We start from the raw sequence: 14,412 nt of genomic DNA, 5'->3' as shown, positions 1-14,412 counted from the left end.
GCCGAAAACGGAGCGTTTTGAAAACGCTGGAAAGTCCGTTTTCATTCTTAAACGCTGCAACTCTGTTTCAGTGTGGATGAAGGAAAACAGAGACATCTGAAAACGGAGGCGGAGCTGCTGAGATTCGCCTACCTGATTGGGGCTTTTATGTCATTGCGTATCCTTCCCTTATTCGTCAAGCCCCTATCACATGACTATAACACATGGCTTTAACGCTACCGGAAGTGCAGTTATTCATTTGTTACGTTTAGGAACAACTCGACTTCATCGTCTGTCCACAAAAATCCCTCTCTTGCTTTCTTTGCCATTGCGTTTATTGTTCAACCGGCGTTTGTTGACTAACAATAACCAAATGCCGAGCGAGACGCATCCTTTCTGTTTATACTAGAACACGCATGCCCAGAGTGCGTGAATGGTCACGTGATTTACGTTTTTGGTGGCGTAGTGTGGACGGAGATATGTTCAGAAACACTAGGTGAAACGCTAGTGTGGATGCGGATCGGTTTTGATCTAAAACGCCGTTTTAAAACTAAAACGCACTAGTGTAAAAAAAGTCCTCACTGGAGACAAAGCATTTAATTCCTGTAATGTTTTTGAGATGATAGTATGCTGATTTACTGACTGCTTTGACATGACTACTGAAACTCAAATCTGACTCCAGAGTCACACCAAAATTCTTGACCTTATTTTTTGTTGTTTGAGCCAGGGTACACACTCACCTTAAGAACCTCATCTCTGTTCCCAAACGCAATCACTTCAGCTTTCTCTTTGTTTGACTGAAGAAATTTTGGCATATCCAACTGCAGTTTAATGCAGTGCTTTGTGTCAGGTCTAATACAAATTTTATACAGTATATCAATCAAGCAGTGAAGTTCAGTTTTTTACAATTTTCAATTTTTAAAAAAATTATAGGTGAAAGAAAAAAAATGGGTGGGAGGAAAATATATATTTCTAAGTTTTGCTCGTTCCCTCGCAAAAATGTTTTACGTTCCTTTGCAAAGTTTTGCGTTATCTCGCAAAGATGTTTTGCGTTCTCTCACAAAACTGTTTTTCCACAAACACTTCCTGTTCACTTCACTCACGTAAACCCTCCCGTTTTAGCCGAAATTCTCCCATATTTTACCATTCCATCCCACTTTCTTTAATATGCAATATATATATGCAACCTCTGAACCAGTGAATGCATGTATAAGCGCTGACTAACAGAGGCTCTCCGTACAATAAACTGATCCCAGATCAGCGTCTGTACGCACAGTGGTTTAAAATGCTTTTAAAAAATTAAAAACTAGCCGAAATAAAACAATTAAGACTTTATTCAGAAGAAAAAATATTATAGGAAATACTGTGAAAAATGTCTTGCTTTGTTTAACATCATTTGGGAAATATTTGAAAAAATTCGCAGAAGGGCGAATCATTTTGACTTGAGCTGTGTATGTGTGTTTTGCAGGATTGTGGTCTGCAGCTGAATGATGAAGAGGGCCATCGCTGTTACCCGCTGGAGGGGCATTTGCTGTGCCACCGATGCCACCTGCACCGGTTAAAAACCCCGCTTGCACCACACCCGCCGCCCAGCTACCCGCTGCACGTCACTGAACTGTGAACACACACGGACTCAAACTAAACTAGACGACCGTGAGTGAGACAGAGACGGCTCTGTCCTTCCCCAAAACCACAAACCGGGAATTAGTCGTGCCTGTAAAACTGCGCATTTACACTTTGACCAGCCGGAGAGGTTTTATTATTACTGTCATTCCTCATCACGTCTCGTCGGCTGTGTTTTTGGCTGCGTTCGGGGCGTCTTCAGCACTGCCGCTGGGGAATGGAGTGCAACCCGTGCCTGTTTTCCCTCCGAACGCCAAACAACAGCACTGAACACTAATGACTTGCTGTGCCTTCATTGAATATCCTGCGTCCATCAGGCCGTCGCCTCAATCACTGCCTTGATGCACCATTTCTGTTTGTGTGTGTGTGCCAAGCTGCCGCTCTTTAAAGGGGTAGTTCACCAATAATTAACATTACAGTGACCCTTTACTCATCCTCATATCATTACAGACCTGTGTGAGCTTTTCTTCCGTGGCACACAAAGGAAGACGTTTAGAAGAATGTGCTTTTTGAGGCTTTAAATTGCATGTTTTTTTGTTTATGCTTTAAAAAGGATGTTTTAGTAGTACATACACAATATTTATGACTATTATTATACAAATATTTGGTCAGTTTTGAGCTGCTTTAGTACTATTACTTATCTTTACATGTCTTTAATAGCTTTTAAGTGTTTATTTAACATTTTAAAAGCTTTCTTTTATGAACATGATTCTCTTTTACTCACACACACACACTATATAAATAATAATAATAAAGGAAAATAGATATATTTGCACAATATTTATATTACTTCAAGTTATTTATTTGTTTATTTTGTGCTTTTTGGAATAAAATCAGGCTGAAATATGGAAAACTCTTTCATGATTAATACAATTGCATATATATATATATGCAATTATGTGTATTTTAAAAGGTTTTTACTCAGAATTTGGCATAATGTTTACCTGTTTACATACTGAATATTTAATTAAAAGGATTCATTTGCATATTTAAACATAGCATATAACATCTGTCTTAATTTACATTCACCAATCATCCTTACTCTGTTCACCTGCACTGCCCTGCCTTAAAGTAAACAGATTTGCAATGACATGAGTTTGAGTAAATAATCGGTGCACTGCCTCTTTAAACACCAATTGAATGTCTGAGCGAATGACGGCAGTGGTCCGAACACTGATGCATCGCTGGCATTTCCTTCACCGGGTGACTTTATGAAGCCTGCTGCACATAGATGGACTAACAGATGTATATTTTGCAGAAGTCAGACATTCAATCTCTGTGGTCAGAGAGGCTGTGACCTGACACCAGCAGAACGGGGTTGGATCTGTGAACTCTTCAGACACTGGTTTGTCTCTGGATGAGGTGCCTTGCTGCCTTACATTTATTTCCTAACGCGGAGGAGACGCACTGTCTTGTGTCTCAGGACTCTAGAGGTGGGCTCATGTGTGTGTGTGTGTGTGTGTGCGCGGGTCGAAGCTCAAGCCTGGATGTGCTGGATTCAACCAGGCCACAGACCCGATGCATGTGTTTGTGTGTGTGTGTGTGTGACACGCTGTCCGAACAGATGCCATGCAATCACATGACAACGTTTTGCACATGTCAGAATAATTCAGTAGTGTGATTATGATCAAAACGAGACACAAAAGTAGAGTTGCATGAGAAGATGTGATGTTGCGTTGCAGATTGCATTCCATTGATGTTGCATTGCACTTGATTTGGACATGTGTACAAGAAAAAAAAGGGTGTGTTGATGTGTGTCTGTTCATGTGCACTAGTGGCTGGACCACTGTGTGCTTATGATTGTGTGTATGTGTGTGTTACACAGTGACCATGATGAGTATTTATACACTTAGAGGCCTTTTAAACAGAATACATCTTTCCATCTAAAAATGCAAGACGCAGTGCTTAGGAATGTTTGTTATGTAAAGATTTTTCAAATCAAATCCCTTTATTGTCACATAATCTGCAGCGTGTGTGCAAAATACAGTGCAAAATACAAAACACTCCCAAAAACAAAGCAATATACAATTAGCAATGTTGACAGTAGCTATGTTTCCATCTTCCTATTTTTATGCGCATTTTGCATATGAGCATTAAAAAAAACCATTGATGGAAACGTCATAATTCGGATACATTTTGAAAATGCGCATAAAAAACGTATGCGCATAACTAAGTAGGATAAACCTTTTCAAGAGTTCACACTTAGCTGATGATTGATTATAAGCAAGTTTGGCATGCTGTCCCGGGAGAGAGCCCTGAGCCCAAAAGGTCCTTGAGCCCTGGGCTCCGTCCCGTTTGCAGGGCTAAATAAATAAAATAAATAAAAACTGCAGGTTTGCACAGCCCACTTGGAGCTTTAAGTCCCACCCACTTGGAGCTGGCTCCGACCTCCGTTTATACCCTTTTCAATCGGGTAGGCTAAATTGTCTGTAATGAGTGTAAATGAGTGTGTGGATGTTTCCCAGTGATGGGTTGCAGCTGGAAGGGCATCCGCTGCATAAAACATGCTGGATAAGTTGGCGGTTCATTCCGCTGTGGCGACCCCAGGTTAATAAAGCAATTTAGCCGCAAAGAAAATGAATGAATGAATGAATAATTATAATATACTAAAGCAAACTGTCATATATAAACTAAAAAAGCCTCCCGAGATGAAGAAGGCATGAAGGCGGTGGTTTTTATATTTAATAATAATAACAATTCAATAATAATTTTTGTAATATTTTAATCCTTTAATTCTTTTTCATCTCTAAAGATATTTGCGTATCGCTGTACATCCTGTGTCTATTCAGCAATGTGTAAGCGAGGCGCACAACTAACGCGCTCTGCGCTGAACTTTAGACTGGCTGTCAGCTGGTCTATTGCTCAGTCTATTTTAGTTCCTCAAAATAGCAACGTGCCAACAATGCGCCTTAACACAACTCTTTTCTAGAACAGCACACCCATGAGTCAACAAAATGGGTTTGCTATTTAAACAACGTGGTGGACAATTGAAAAATGAAGGTTGAATTGATCTGAAAATAGCAACATGTCCTGCATTTTATTGTGTCGAGTGTATGATAGAGCCCAAAATTAGATTTAATTATTTTTTATTTTTTTACTTGCAGTGAGATAAAAATCCATGAGTGTAATGCCTATCTGTCTATACATTTACGTACAAAAACAATGGCAAAATAGCGCATTGCAATGGAAAAATGAATTCTGTGTCAGTGGCCTCATAGAGGAATAGTTCACACTTGAAAATATGCTGAGCTTGTTTTGTCTGTGACTTTGTTTCTATATCACAACAGATTTGGAGAAGTTTAGTATTACATCAGTTGCTCACAGATGGAGCTGCAGTTCAGGCATCATTGTGGAAATCATTATGTCTTTTATTTACATTTGTAGAGTTACTGAAGTCTGCCCTGCGCGCTTGCGGTTTTTTAGGAACTTCTTTGGTTTGGTGCGTCAATCTTATTAATGCTGTTATTCAAAAAAAGGTAATGTATCGCACTCAATTGTTTCATGCTGTTTTTATTTTCTTACATTTTACGGGTGTTTAAAAGACACAAAGGCACAAAGCCTTCCTCATTGTGTCGAAACGTCTGTGTCTTTTAAACACCCTTAAAATGTACGAAAATAAAAACAGTACAAAGCAATTAAGTGTGAATCATTACCTTTTTTTGAATAGTTTTATTTACATTTGAACACAAACTTTAAGTCAGAATGTGCCAGGGGTCTGAACTATTGGGTATTTGCCAGGTATATTGGGTGTTTTTCGCATACTGATAAACTTCCGGTGACCTGTTATTGTGAATTTTTTTCCAATTTATACGGTTCCTTTTACAGCATCGATGTTGTAATGCAATTAAAATACACTCAGTTAAATAAACTTTGCATTCATTTAGTTGCTCAAGCCTAAAACGAGACAAAAAGCCATAGCACAGAAGCTCCATTGAAAATACTGGGGTAAAATAATTGCTCATAGTATAAAGACATGGCGGGGGAAATGTAATTTAATGCAGTGCTTCTTGTACAATCTGAGACCCGCTTAATATCGGATATTAATCCGCCAGTGGAGATCGCTGATTTTAAAAGAAAACTGACCTTAAATGCGCCAGCTTTTGCATTGGCATACAGTTGACCGGAAGCGCTTAACCCAGGTTACTGACAAATTCAAAGTCCTGTTAGCATGCTTCGGCATATACCCTGTTGCGAGCTTGACTGTATGCATTTCCAGTTAGTCTGGGTTAATGCTAACATGTATATTAAGTTTAAGCTGACAAGACAAATTCAGATGCTTTTCTTTGATGTTACAGGAGTGACTGAAGCACGATCTTTAAAGGATCCACCCTCTTCTGGAAAGGGGGTGGAGATCTGTAGACCATTTGCATTTAAAGAGACACACAAAAGGGCATTTACAGCTTGGAATAATAATTATAATATACTAAATATTGCACTACATAATAGGACTTCTATACAGTAATTGACTGTACTTTGATGTTTGTATTAGTTTGAATGTTTTTATCAGCTTCAGTGGATCAATCGGTGAGCAAGTGATTAAATAATACACTTCCAAATCTGTGAGGATGAACAGATATACTCATCCACATGTTTGACAGCTTGAGGGTGTACCCTTTGTCATTTTCGTGTGAACTATTGCTTTAAAAATGTCTGAATGTGATTGCATTTGATTGGAAATGAATGCATGTTCTATGGTTTGTAATGCTGAAACACCATATCTATTGAATAGAGTCAGTGTTGTGTGTGTGTTCGAGACTTCACACATGCACTAAAGTCATCAAAACACCAGCTCTGATTCAACAAATCACTCTAATGCAATCACATTCAGACCTTTCAGAGTGTGTAAATGCTTTCTGGTTGTTTCTATACACACTTCTCCTGTTACACACAGACGTCTACTGTAAAACTACTGTCAGAAACGGGCTGTATGTGTTTCCTGACCTGAGAAAAGAGAGCTGTTGTTGTGAAATCTGCAGATTTCAGACTGTAAAAGCGGATTTACTCGCGAGAAGATGTGTGTTTGCTGTAGCCGAAGCACAAACCTCACCCTCAGCTTGTTTTTTAGAGGAGGTTTCCCTCATGTTTAGCTAAAGGAATATTCTGGATTAATGTACAGCGTTTGTGACATGCTGAGAAAATGTTTTGGATCATTTTCAGCATCAATGGTCAATCTAAAGACAGGATATTCCTTTAAGAAAGTCCTCAGATATTCCCACTTTCAGATCATTCCCACAAGTGTTGTTTCGTTTCATTTAAAAGACAAAAATGTGCGTAATATTTTTCTCCACGTTGTCTTAATCCACTTTTAAAAAACGTACTACTATTGCATAGCACAACACTAGAGTTCCCTGTAAATACGCAGTCTAGAATGTATTTCCTGCATTTATCGGAGATTCAATGAACGGTAGCTTTCCTTCATTAGTTTTTTTTTAAATGCACATCTTACCTTCTGTTGCATCACTTTTTTATCGTACAATGTTTTGATTTCCTAGATATTTCATAAATAAAGAAAAAGCAAAAGTAGATTTATTTATCTAAACGTGAAAAGTTTAAAGTTATTTAATGTATGAAAAGTCGGGACGTATCATTTAACCGTAGATTTATGTAATCTGCTTTTTCAATAAAGTGGTTTTGTAGTTAACTTAAACTGTGTGACTGTGCTTTTGTTTTTATTATAGCACCTCTTCTGGGTCTTTCTTTATATATGGATAGATAGAACATGCAAATAGATAGAATATGTTAAACGGAAATACGATAGAATATGCTAAATTGAATTACAATTAGTAGAAAATGCAAATAGTAAATTTGACAAATTGAATATGCAAAAAGGAAATATGACTAACAGAATATGCAAAAAAGAAATATGATTAATAGAAAATGCAAAAAAGTAATGTGACAAATAGAATGTGCAAAAAATTTATTTGACAAATTGAATATGCAAAGCAAAAATATGACTAATAGAATATGCAAAACAGAAATGTTATTAATAGAAAATGAAAAAGGAAATGTGACAAATAGAGGATGCAAGATGGAAATATGGCAAATAGAATTTGCAAAAACTAGATTAAACTAATACAATATATTTTTATTCATAAATCCGTTTTGCATTTTCTATTTGTCATATTTCTGTTTTGCATATTTGTAATATTTCCGTTTTGCATATTTTATTTGCCATTTTTTGGTTTTGCATATTCTATTAGTCATATTTTGTTTAGCATATTCTATTTGTCATATTTCTCTTGCATATTCTATTTATTTCTATTTCACATATATTTTATATTTTCTTTTTTGCAAATTCGATTTGTCATATTTCTGTTTTGCATATTCTATTGGTCATATTTCCGTTTTGCATATCTTGGTCATGTTTCTGTTTTTCATATCCTATTTGTCATATTTCTATTTTGCATATTCTATTGGTCATATTTCCGTTTTGAATATATTGGTCAAATTTTCGTTTTTCATATTCTATTAGTCATATTTCTATTTTGCATATTCTGTTGGTCATATTTATGTTTTGCATATTCTATTGGTTATATTTCTGTTTTGCATATTCTATTGGTTATATTTCTGTTTTTTTATATTCTATTAGTCATGTTTCTATTTTGCATATTCTATTGGTCATATTTCTATTTTGCATATTCTATTGGTCATATTTCTGTTTTGCATATTCTATTGGTCATATTTCTGTTTTGCATATTCTATTGGTCATATTTCTATTTTGCATATTCTATTGGTTATATTTCTATTTTGCATATTCTATTGGTCATATTTCTATTTTGCATATTCTATTGGTCATATTTCTGTTTTGCATATTCTATTGGTCATATTTCTGTATTATTATTTCCACATCTGGTTATTGCTTTGACATTACTGAGCAACAGTTTTTTATTCATTTGCATTATTTGAGTCATAAAGCATTACTTTGAAGATTGGCAATCATTTAGGTTGAACACATCATGGTGCAAATGTATAATTTGTGTGTTTTAGGGATCAATTCAAACCAGCATCCCTGGATCCAAACCTGAGTTAAATTCAGATGTTAAGCGATTTTCCACACATCTGCTGTTGGTGAGATATTTGTATTGAGCTCTTCATTGTGTGGAGTCTGCAGTCATTTTCTCTCATAAATGTCTTGTTGTTTTGCAGTGTTTTCCGCTGTGCTCTGAGGGGTCGGTGTGTTTATTCAGCGCTGCTATCAGGTCAGATCAGCGTGCTTGTTTTCTGCTGTAATCACAGTCCTGCACGCAAACACCGACACACCCTGATGACTGATACACAACCAACACAACATCTCAGGTTCTTTTATGCATTACATAACATCTTTGGGTGGTTAGAACTGTCGTCTCACAGCAGGAAGGTCACTGGTTCGAGTCCAAGCTGGGCCATTTGGCATTTCTGTGTGGAGTTTGCATGTTCTCCCCATATTGGCGTGGGTTTCCTCTGGGTGCTCTGGTTTCCGCCACAGTCCAAACACATGCGTTATAGGGGAATTGAGTACTAAATTGGCTGAAGTGTATGAGTGTGAATAAGTGTGTAGGGGTGTTTTCCAGTACCGGGTTGCAGCTGGAAGGGCATCCGCTGTGTAAAAGATGCTGGAATAGTTGGCGGTTCATTCCTCTGTGGTGACCCCTGTTAAATAAGGGACCTAAGAAAAGTTAATGAAAGATTAACTCTGAGTTAGTCAATATATACTGTACTGTTGATTTCTACAGCTGCTGAGATCAGAGGTTATGTATATACTTTATACTGAGTATATTGATATATAAGTTTGCGTACTTTAGTTAAAGCTTTATAATAATATTTCAGTCAATAACAACTGTGATGAACTCAGTTAAAAATGCTATTATGCAGTTATTTAATTAAGTCAAAAATAAATATTCCTAAACATTATTTAATGGGCCAAATCAAATATAAATCAATGCTATTTTAGTATGACTAAGGTACTATAATATCAAATATTTCAGATTTTTTAATTGAATTATAGTTTAAGTCTTAGTAAAGCGTCGCAGTGGGTAGCGCTGTCACCTCACAGCAAGAAGATTGCTGGCTCGAGCCTCGGCTGGGTCAGTTGGCATTTCTGTGTGGTGTTTGCATGTTCTCCCCGTGTTGGCGTGGGTTTCCTCCGGGTGCTCCAGTTTCCCCCACAGTTCAAAGACAGGAATATTAGTATAGGAATAGGAAAATTGGGACAATGAGTTCACTGTACTCAAATGGCCTCAACAGTCACCAGAGCTCAATCCAATTGAGCACCTTTGGGATGTGATAGAACGGGAGATTGGCATCATGGATGTTCAGCTGACAAATCTGCCGCAACTGCGTGATGCTAGCATGTCAATATGTAGCAAAATCTCTGAGGAATATTTCCAGTACCTTGTTGAATCTACGCAATGAAGGATTAAAGCAGTTCTGAAGGCAAAATGGATCCAACCTGGTAAGCTTAGTAAGGTGTACCTAATAAATTGGCCGGTGAGTGTGAGAGTGTTTTTTTTTTTGGAAATAATCATTTAAAAAAAAAATTTAAATTTTATTGTAGTTTTTGGAGAAGTAAAACTTTTTTTTTATTTCAGGACATCAAAAATAAACTTTTGCAATTCAGTTATAAAGTTAAATAAAGTCATTGTATTTACTAACATGAACAAAACTTCATAAATACTGTAACAAGTTAATCCATTTACTAACATGTCTTTATAATTGAATAATAACTCTGAGCACATTTGTGGCCTATTCACTCTCCAGTTGATGTTTAAAAGAAAAAAGCTGAGCTATTGGGGAGATGTTGGACAGGATTGATGTTCCTGCATGTAAATACAGTGTTTTATTTGATCCTCCTCAGCTTTGCTTTGATTAGTGGGTCTGGTAATGCTGACTGAAGTAGCCGTAATGAGTTTGACCTCCATATTAAACGGCTCCTGTGGAGTTTTTAATGTTGCTGAGGAGATTTGCAGATTAAATGGAGAATCACAGACACTCGAGCACACCGTCTGAACATTAATTAGGTCTTAAAGAGAAGCTTCTCTCAGTCTCTGTGCTTTAATTCTAATCCGGGTTTACATCACTATACAGACATACATACAGTGACCACGCAAAGTATTCAGACCCTCTTAAATGTTTCACTCTTTGTTAAATTGCATCATTTAAGTTCATTTTTTCCTCATTAATGTACCAACAGCACCCCATATTGACAGTTAAACACAGACATTGTTGCAGATTTGTAAAAAAAAACAAAAAAAAACTTTGAAATATGACATGATCCTAAATATTCAGACCAAGTTCTTTCACACCTGGATTTGGTGATCCTCTGCCATTCCTCCTTGCAGATTCTGTCCAGTTCTGTCAGGTTGTATGGTAAACATTGGTTGGACAGCCATTCTTGGGTTTCTCCAGAGATGCTCAATTGGGTTTAAGTCAGGGCTCTGGCTGGGCCATTCAAGAACAGTTACGGAGTTGTTGTAAAGTGACTCGTTTGTTAGTTTAGATAGATAGATAGATGGATGGATGGATGGATGGATGGATGGATGGATGGATGGATGGATGGATAGATAGATAGATAGATAGATAGATAGATAGATAGATAGATAGATAGATAGATAGATAGATAGATAGATAGATAGATAGATAGATAGATAGATAGATAGATAGATAGATAGATAGATAGATAGATAGATACTGTACATACATACATACATACATACATATGGAGGCGGATGGGCTACAGCAGCAGAAGAGCACACCGGGTGCCGCTCCTGTCAGCTAAGAACAGGAAACTGAGGCTACAATTCACACAGACTCACCAAAACTGGACAATAGAAGATTGGAGAAACGTTGCCTGCTCTGATGAGTCTCCATTTCTGCTGCCACATTCGGATGGTCGGGTCAGAACATGAAAGCATGGATCCATCCTGCCTTGTATCAGCGGTTCAGGCCTTTGGGTGGTGGTGTAATGGTGAGGGGGAGATTTTCTTGGCACTCTTTGGGCTCATTAGTACCAATTGAGCATCAACGCCACAGCCTACCTGAGTATTGCTGCTGACCATGTTCATCCCTTTATGACCGCAGTGTACCCATCTTCTGATGGCTACTTCCAGCAGGATAACACACCATGTCATAAAGCATAAATCATCTCAGACTGGTTTCTTGAACATGACAATGAGTTCACTGTACTCAAATGGCCTCCACAGTCACCAGAGCTCAATCCAATAGAGCACCTTTGGGATGTGGTGGAAGGGAGATTGGCATCATGGATGTGCAGCCGACAAATCTGCAGCAACTGCGTGACGCTATCATGTCAATATGGAGCAAAATCTCTGTAGAATGTTTCCAGTATCTTGTTGAATCTCTGCCATGAAGGATTAAAGCAGTGCTGAAGGCAAAAGGGAGTCCAACCCACTACTAGTAAGGTGTACCTAATAAAGTGGCCGGTGAGTATATAATGTGCTTAATGACTAACTTAATGATTCTTTGTTAATGATTCATCTTTCGTCATTATATTAAGTATTGCATCATTTACAAACCAGTTATTTAAGAGTAGCTGGTGTTTGTTAAAGATCATTCAGAATGCACAAATCTATTATTAATAAACTATTCAAATTCACATCTATATAGCGTATTATTTAACCACTTTTTAATAGTTACTTTGTAAGTTAATAACAATTCATTCATTTATACATTTCATTACAAAAATACATTTATTTTATTCAAGATTTGTGCATCTGATCCCAGTACAGTGCTCAGTAGTTTGCTCTGAGTGAAATGCTGAAGTTTTGTTTTTGTGTCAGAGCTCCAGGCCAAAAGACCACCCAAAAACCCACCCACGCTTCTCCAGCTTTACAGAGCGCTGAGAGAGAGAGAGAGAGAGAGAGTGTGTATGTAAAATGCAATGTTACTACGATGCATGTTTAATTATTTCAGAATGTAATTATCCTCTCTACTCTGTAAAAATGACAGAATATCAAAGTTTGTTAGCTTATAGAGCCTCCTCCATTACGTTTTTTTGAAAATGAGCTTCATGCAGTGTGTAACAGCTCTAAGTGAGTGAAAACATCCAGCTGAGGTTTAAATCTGAAAGTGCATCATGTTTAAAACTATTGATTTTTAAAGGAAAGCCAGTCGAATGAATGATTCGTTTTGTGTTTGGATCTTTTGGTATACCAGAACGCGCCTTTTTCAACAAAATGAATCGCTGAACAGATCATACAGGAGTCGGTGGGATACTTAGGCAAAAAATAAATGCAGATTATAAGACAATGAAAGTGTTTTGACATCGGCCTGTTGTTGGAGACCCCCAAAACCAAAATATGACCTTTTATAATGCATAATAGCTGCGTAATTACAATAAAAGAGATCCGAGACGTGACTCGCCACAGATAACAGTTGCGGGGGGGTTAAAGTTCCATATCATAACTGGCTTCTCTGTCTCCTCTCCACCAATCAGCTGGTGCGTGGTGTGCAGTCTGGCGTGTCGTCCAGGTGGATGCTGCTATATAAATGTAGGGAATTATTACTATTATATTATTGTTATTATTAAATTACATCAGTCTAGTGTCTTAATCATCACAGAAAGCATCTGCAGTTTAAAGATAAAAGCAGCTGTATGTCAGTATGACAGTGATTATTAGCGTATTTAATCCAAATTACCTGCAGATGTTTCCAGGGAAACCTTCATTTAGTGATATTCGGCTGCACACTGCTTATAAATGAACGTGATTTTTACACAAATATGATCCAAACAGATTTGATTTTTGTGCGTAATAGTCAGCATAAGGGTCTGAGAATGTTTGCTCATTTCCAGAGGTCATTTCTGGTGTTAAAATGTTTATATTTGTTTTGAAAACAGACTTTTTAAATAGGGTTAAGCTTGATAAGTGTGGTAATTAAAGAATATTCATTCATTCGTTCATTTTCTTCTGTCTTAGTCCCTTATTTATCTGGGGTCGCCACAGTGGAATGAACCGCCAACTTATCCAGCATATGTTTTACACAGCGGATGCCCTTCCAGCTGCAACCCAGTTCTGGGAAACACCCATACACACTCATACACTACTATTTCAGTCCATCAATTCCCCTGTACAGCATGTGTTTGGACTGTGGGGGAAACGGGAGCACCCAGAGAAAACACACACCAACAAAGGGAGAACATGCAAACTCCACAGAGAAATGACAACTGACGCAGTCGGGACTCGAACTAGTGAGCTTCTTGCTATGACAACGCTAACTAACCACTATGCCACCTTGTCTGCTCCCCATCTGAATGGTGAATAATAATGAGATGGACATGAGATCAGTGCATGTATGTCTGTAATGAATGGAACCGGTCTGTTGTGTATTTCAGAATCTGCCAGCTCATCGTCGGCGGCTGATGACTATTACAGTTTTTGGTCTTGTTGCCACGGTTACCGCATTATCTTTCAGATTATTCTGGTATGTTAATTCTCTTCGCTCGCCGCTGCTTTTGTCTCGGCGCAGTTCAAGTTTTAGAATGTGTTCTGATTATTCCTTTTTACCGGGAAATAGCCACCAGGTGATGTTTGAAGTGAAAGGTGTTGCCTGGCAACAGGCGCATTAAACACTGACGCGCTCTTTCTCTCATCTGTCAATCATCTCATCAGAGTCATTTCCAGCTTTACAGCATGCATGAATACTACAGTAGAGGCGTGCTTTACTGTGTGTGTTCACTCTGATGACGCTAATGTGTTCCAGATGTGAGCTGGGCTTTGGGACTGGACTGGAACTGAACACTGGTGACCTCTGACCTGCTGTTCCAAAGAGGAAACGCTGGGAAAAACCAAACTGACGCGACTGCTGTGAATGTGA

The 14,412-nt window shown here is 37.8% G+C and overlaps 1 protein-coding gene across 2 annotated transcripts in view; it reads left to right on the top strand.

The window, feature by feature from the left end:
* The window catches only part of wtip (WT1 interacting protein), a 73,567-nt gene extending 66,318 nt beyond the window's left edge, over window positions 1–7,249 (top strand). Inside the window, exon 9 of one of the 2 annotated variants that reach the window (XM_087292351.1) lies at window positions 1,448–7,249. In XM_087292351.1, the coding sequence (XP_087148477.1) occupies window positions 1,448–1,600 (153 nt within the window). In that variant the 3' untranslated portion in view covers window positions 1,601–7,249. 2 annotated transcript variants of the gene reach the window in all.
* Window positions 7,250–14,412: the final 7,163 nt, after the last annotated feature.

The sequence above is a fragment of the Danio rerio genome, chromosome 18, assembly GCF_052040795.2.
Source record: "Danio rerio strain M-AB ecotype USA chromosome 18, GRCz13ab, whole genome shotgun sequence".
Classification (NCBI taxonomy): domain Eukaryota; kingdom Metazoa; phylum Chordata; class Actinopteri; order Cypriniformes; family Danionidae; genus Danio; species Danio rerio.
The sequence above is the reverse complement of the archived record's forward strand: the minus strand, read 5'-3'. Positions and strand labels throughout refer to the sequence as shown.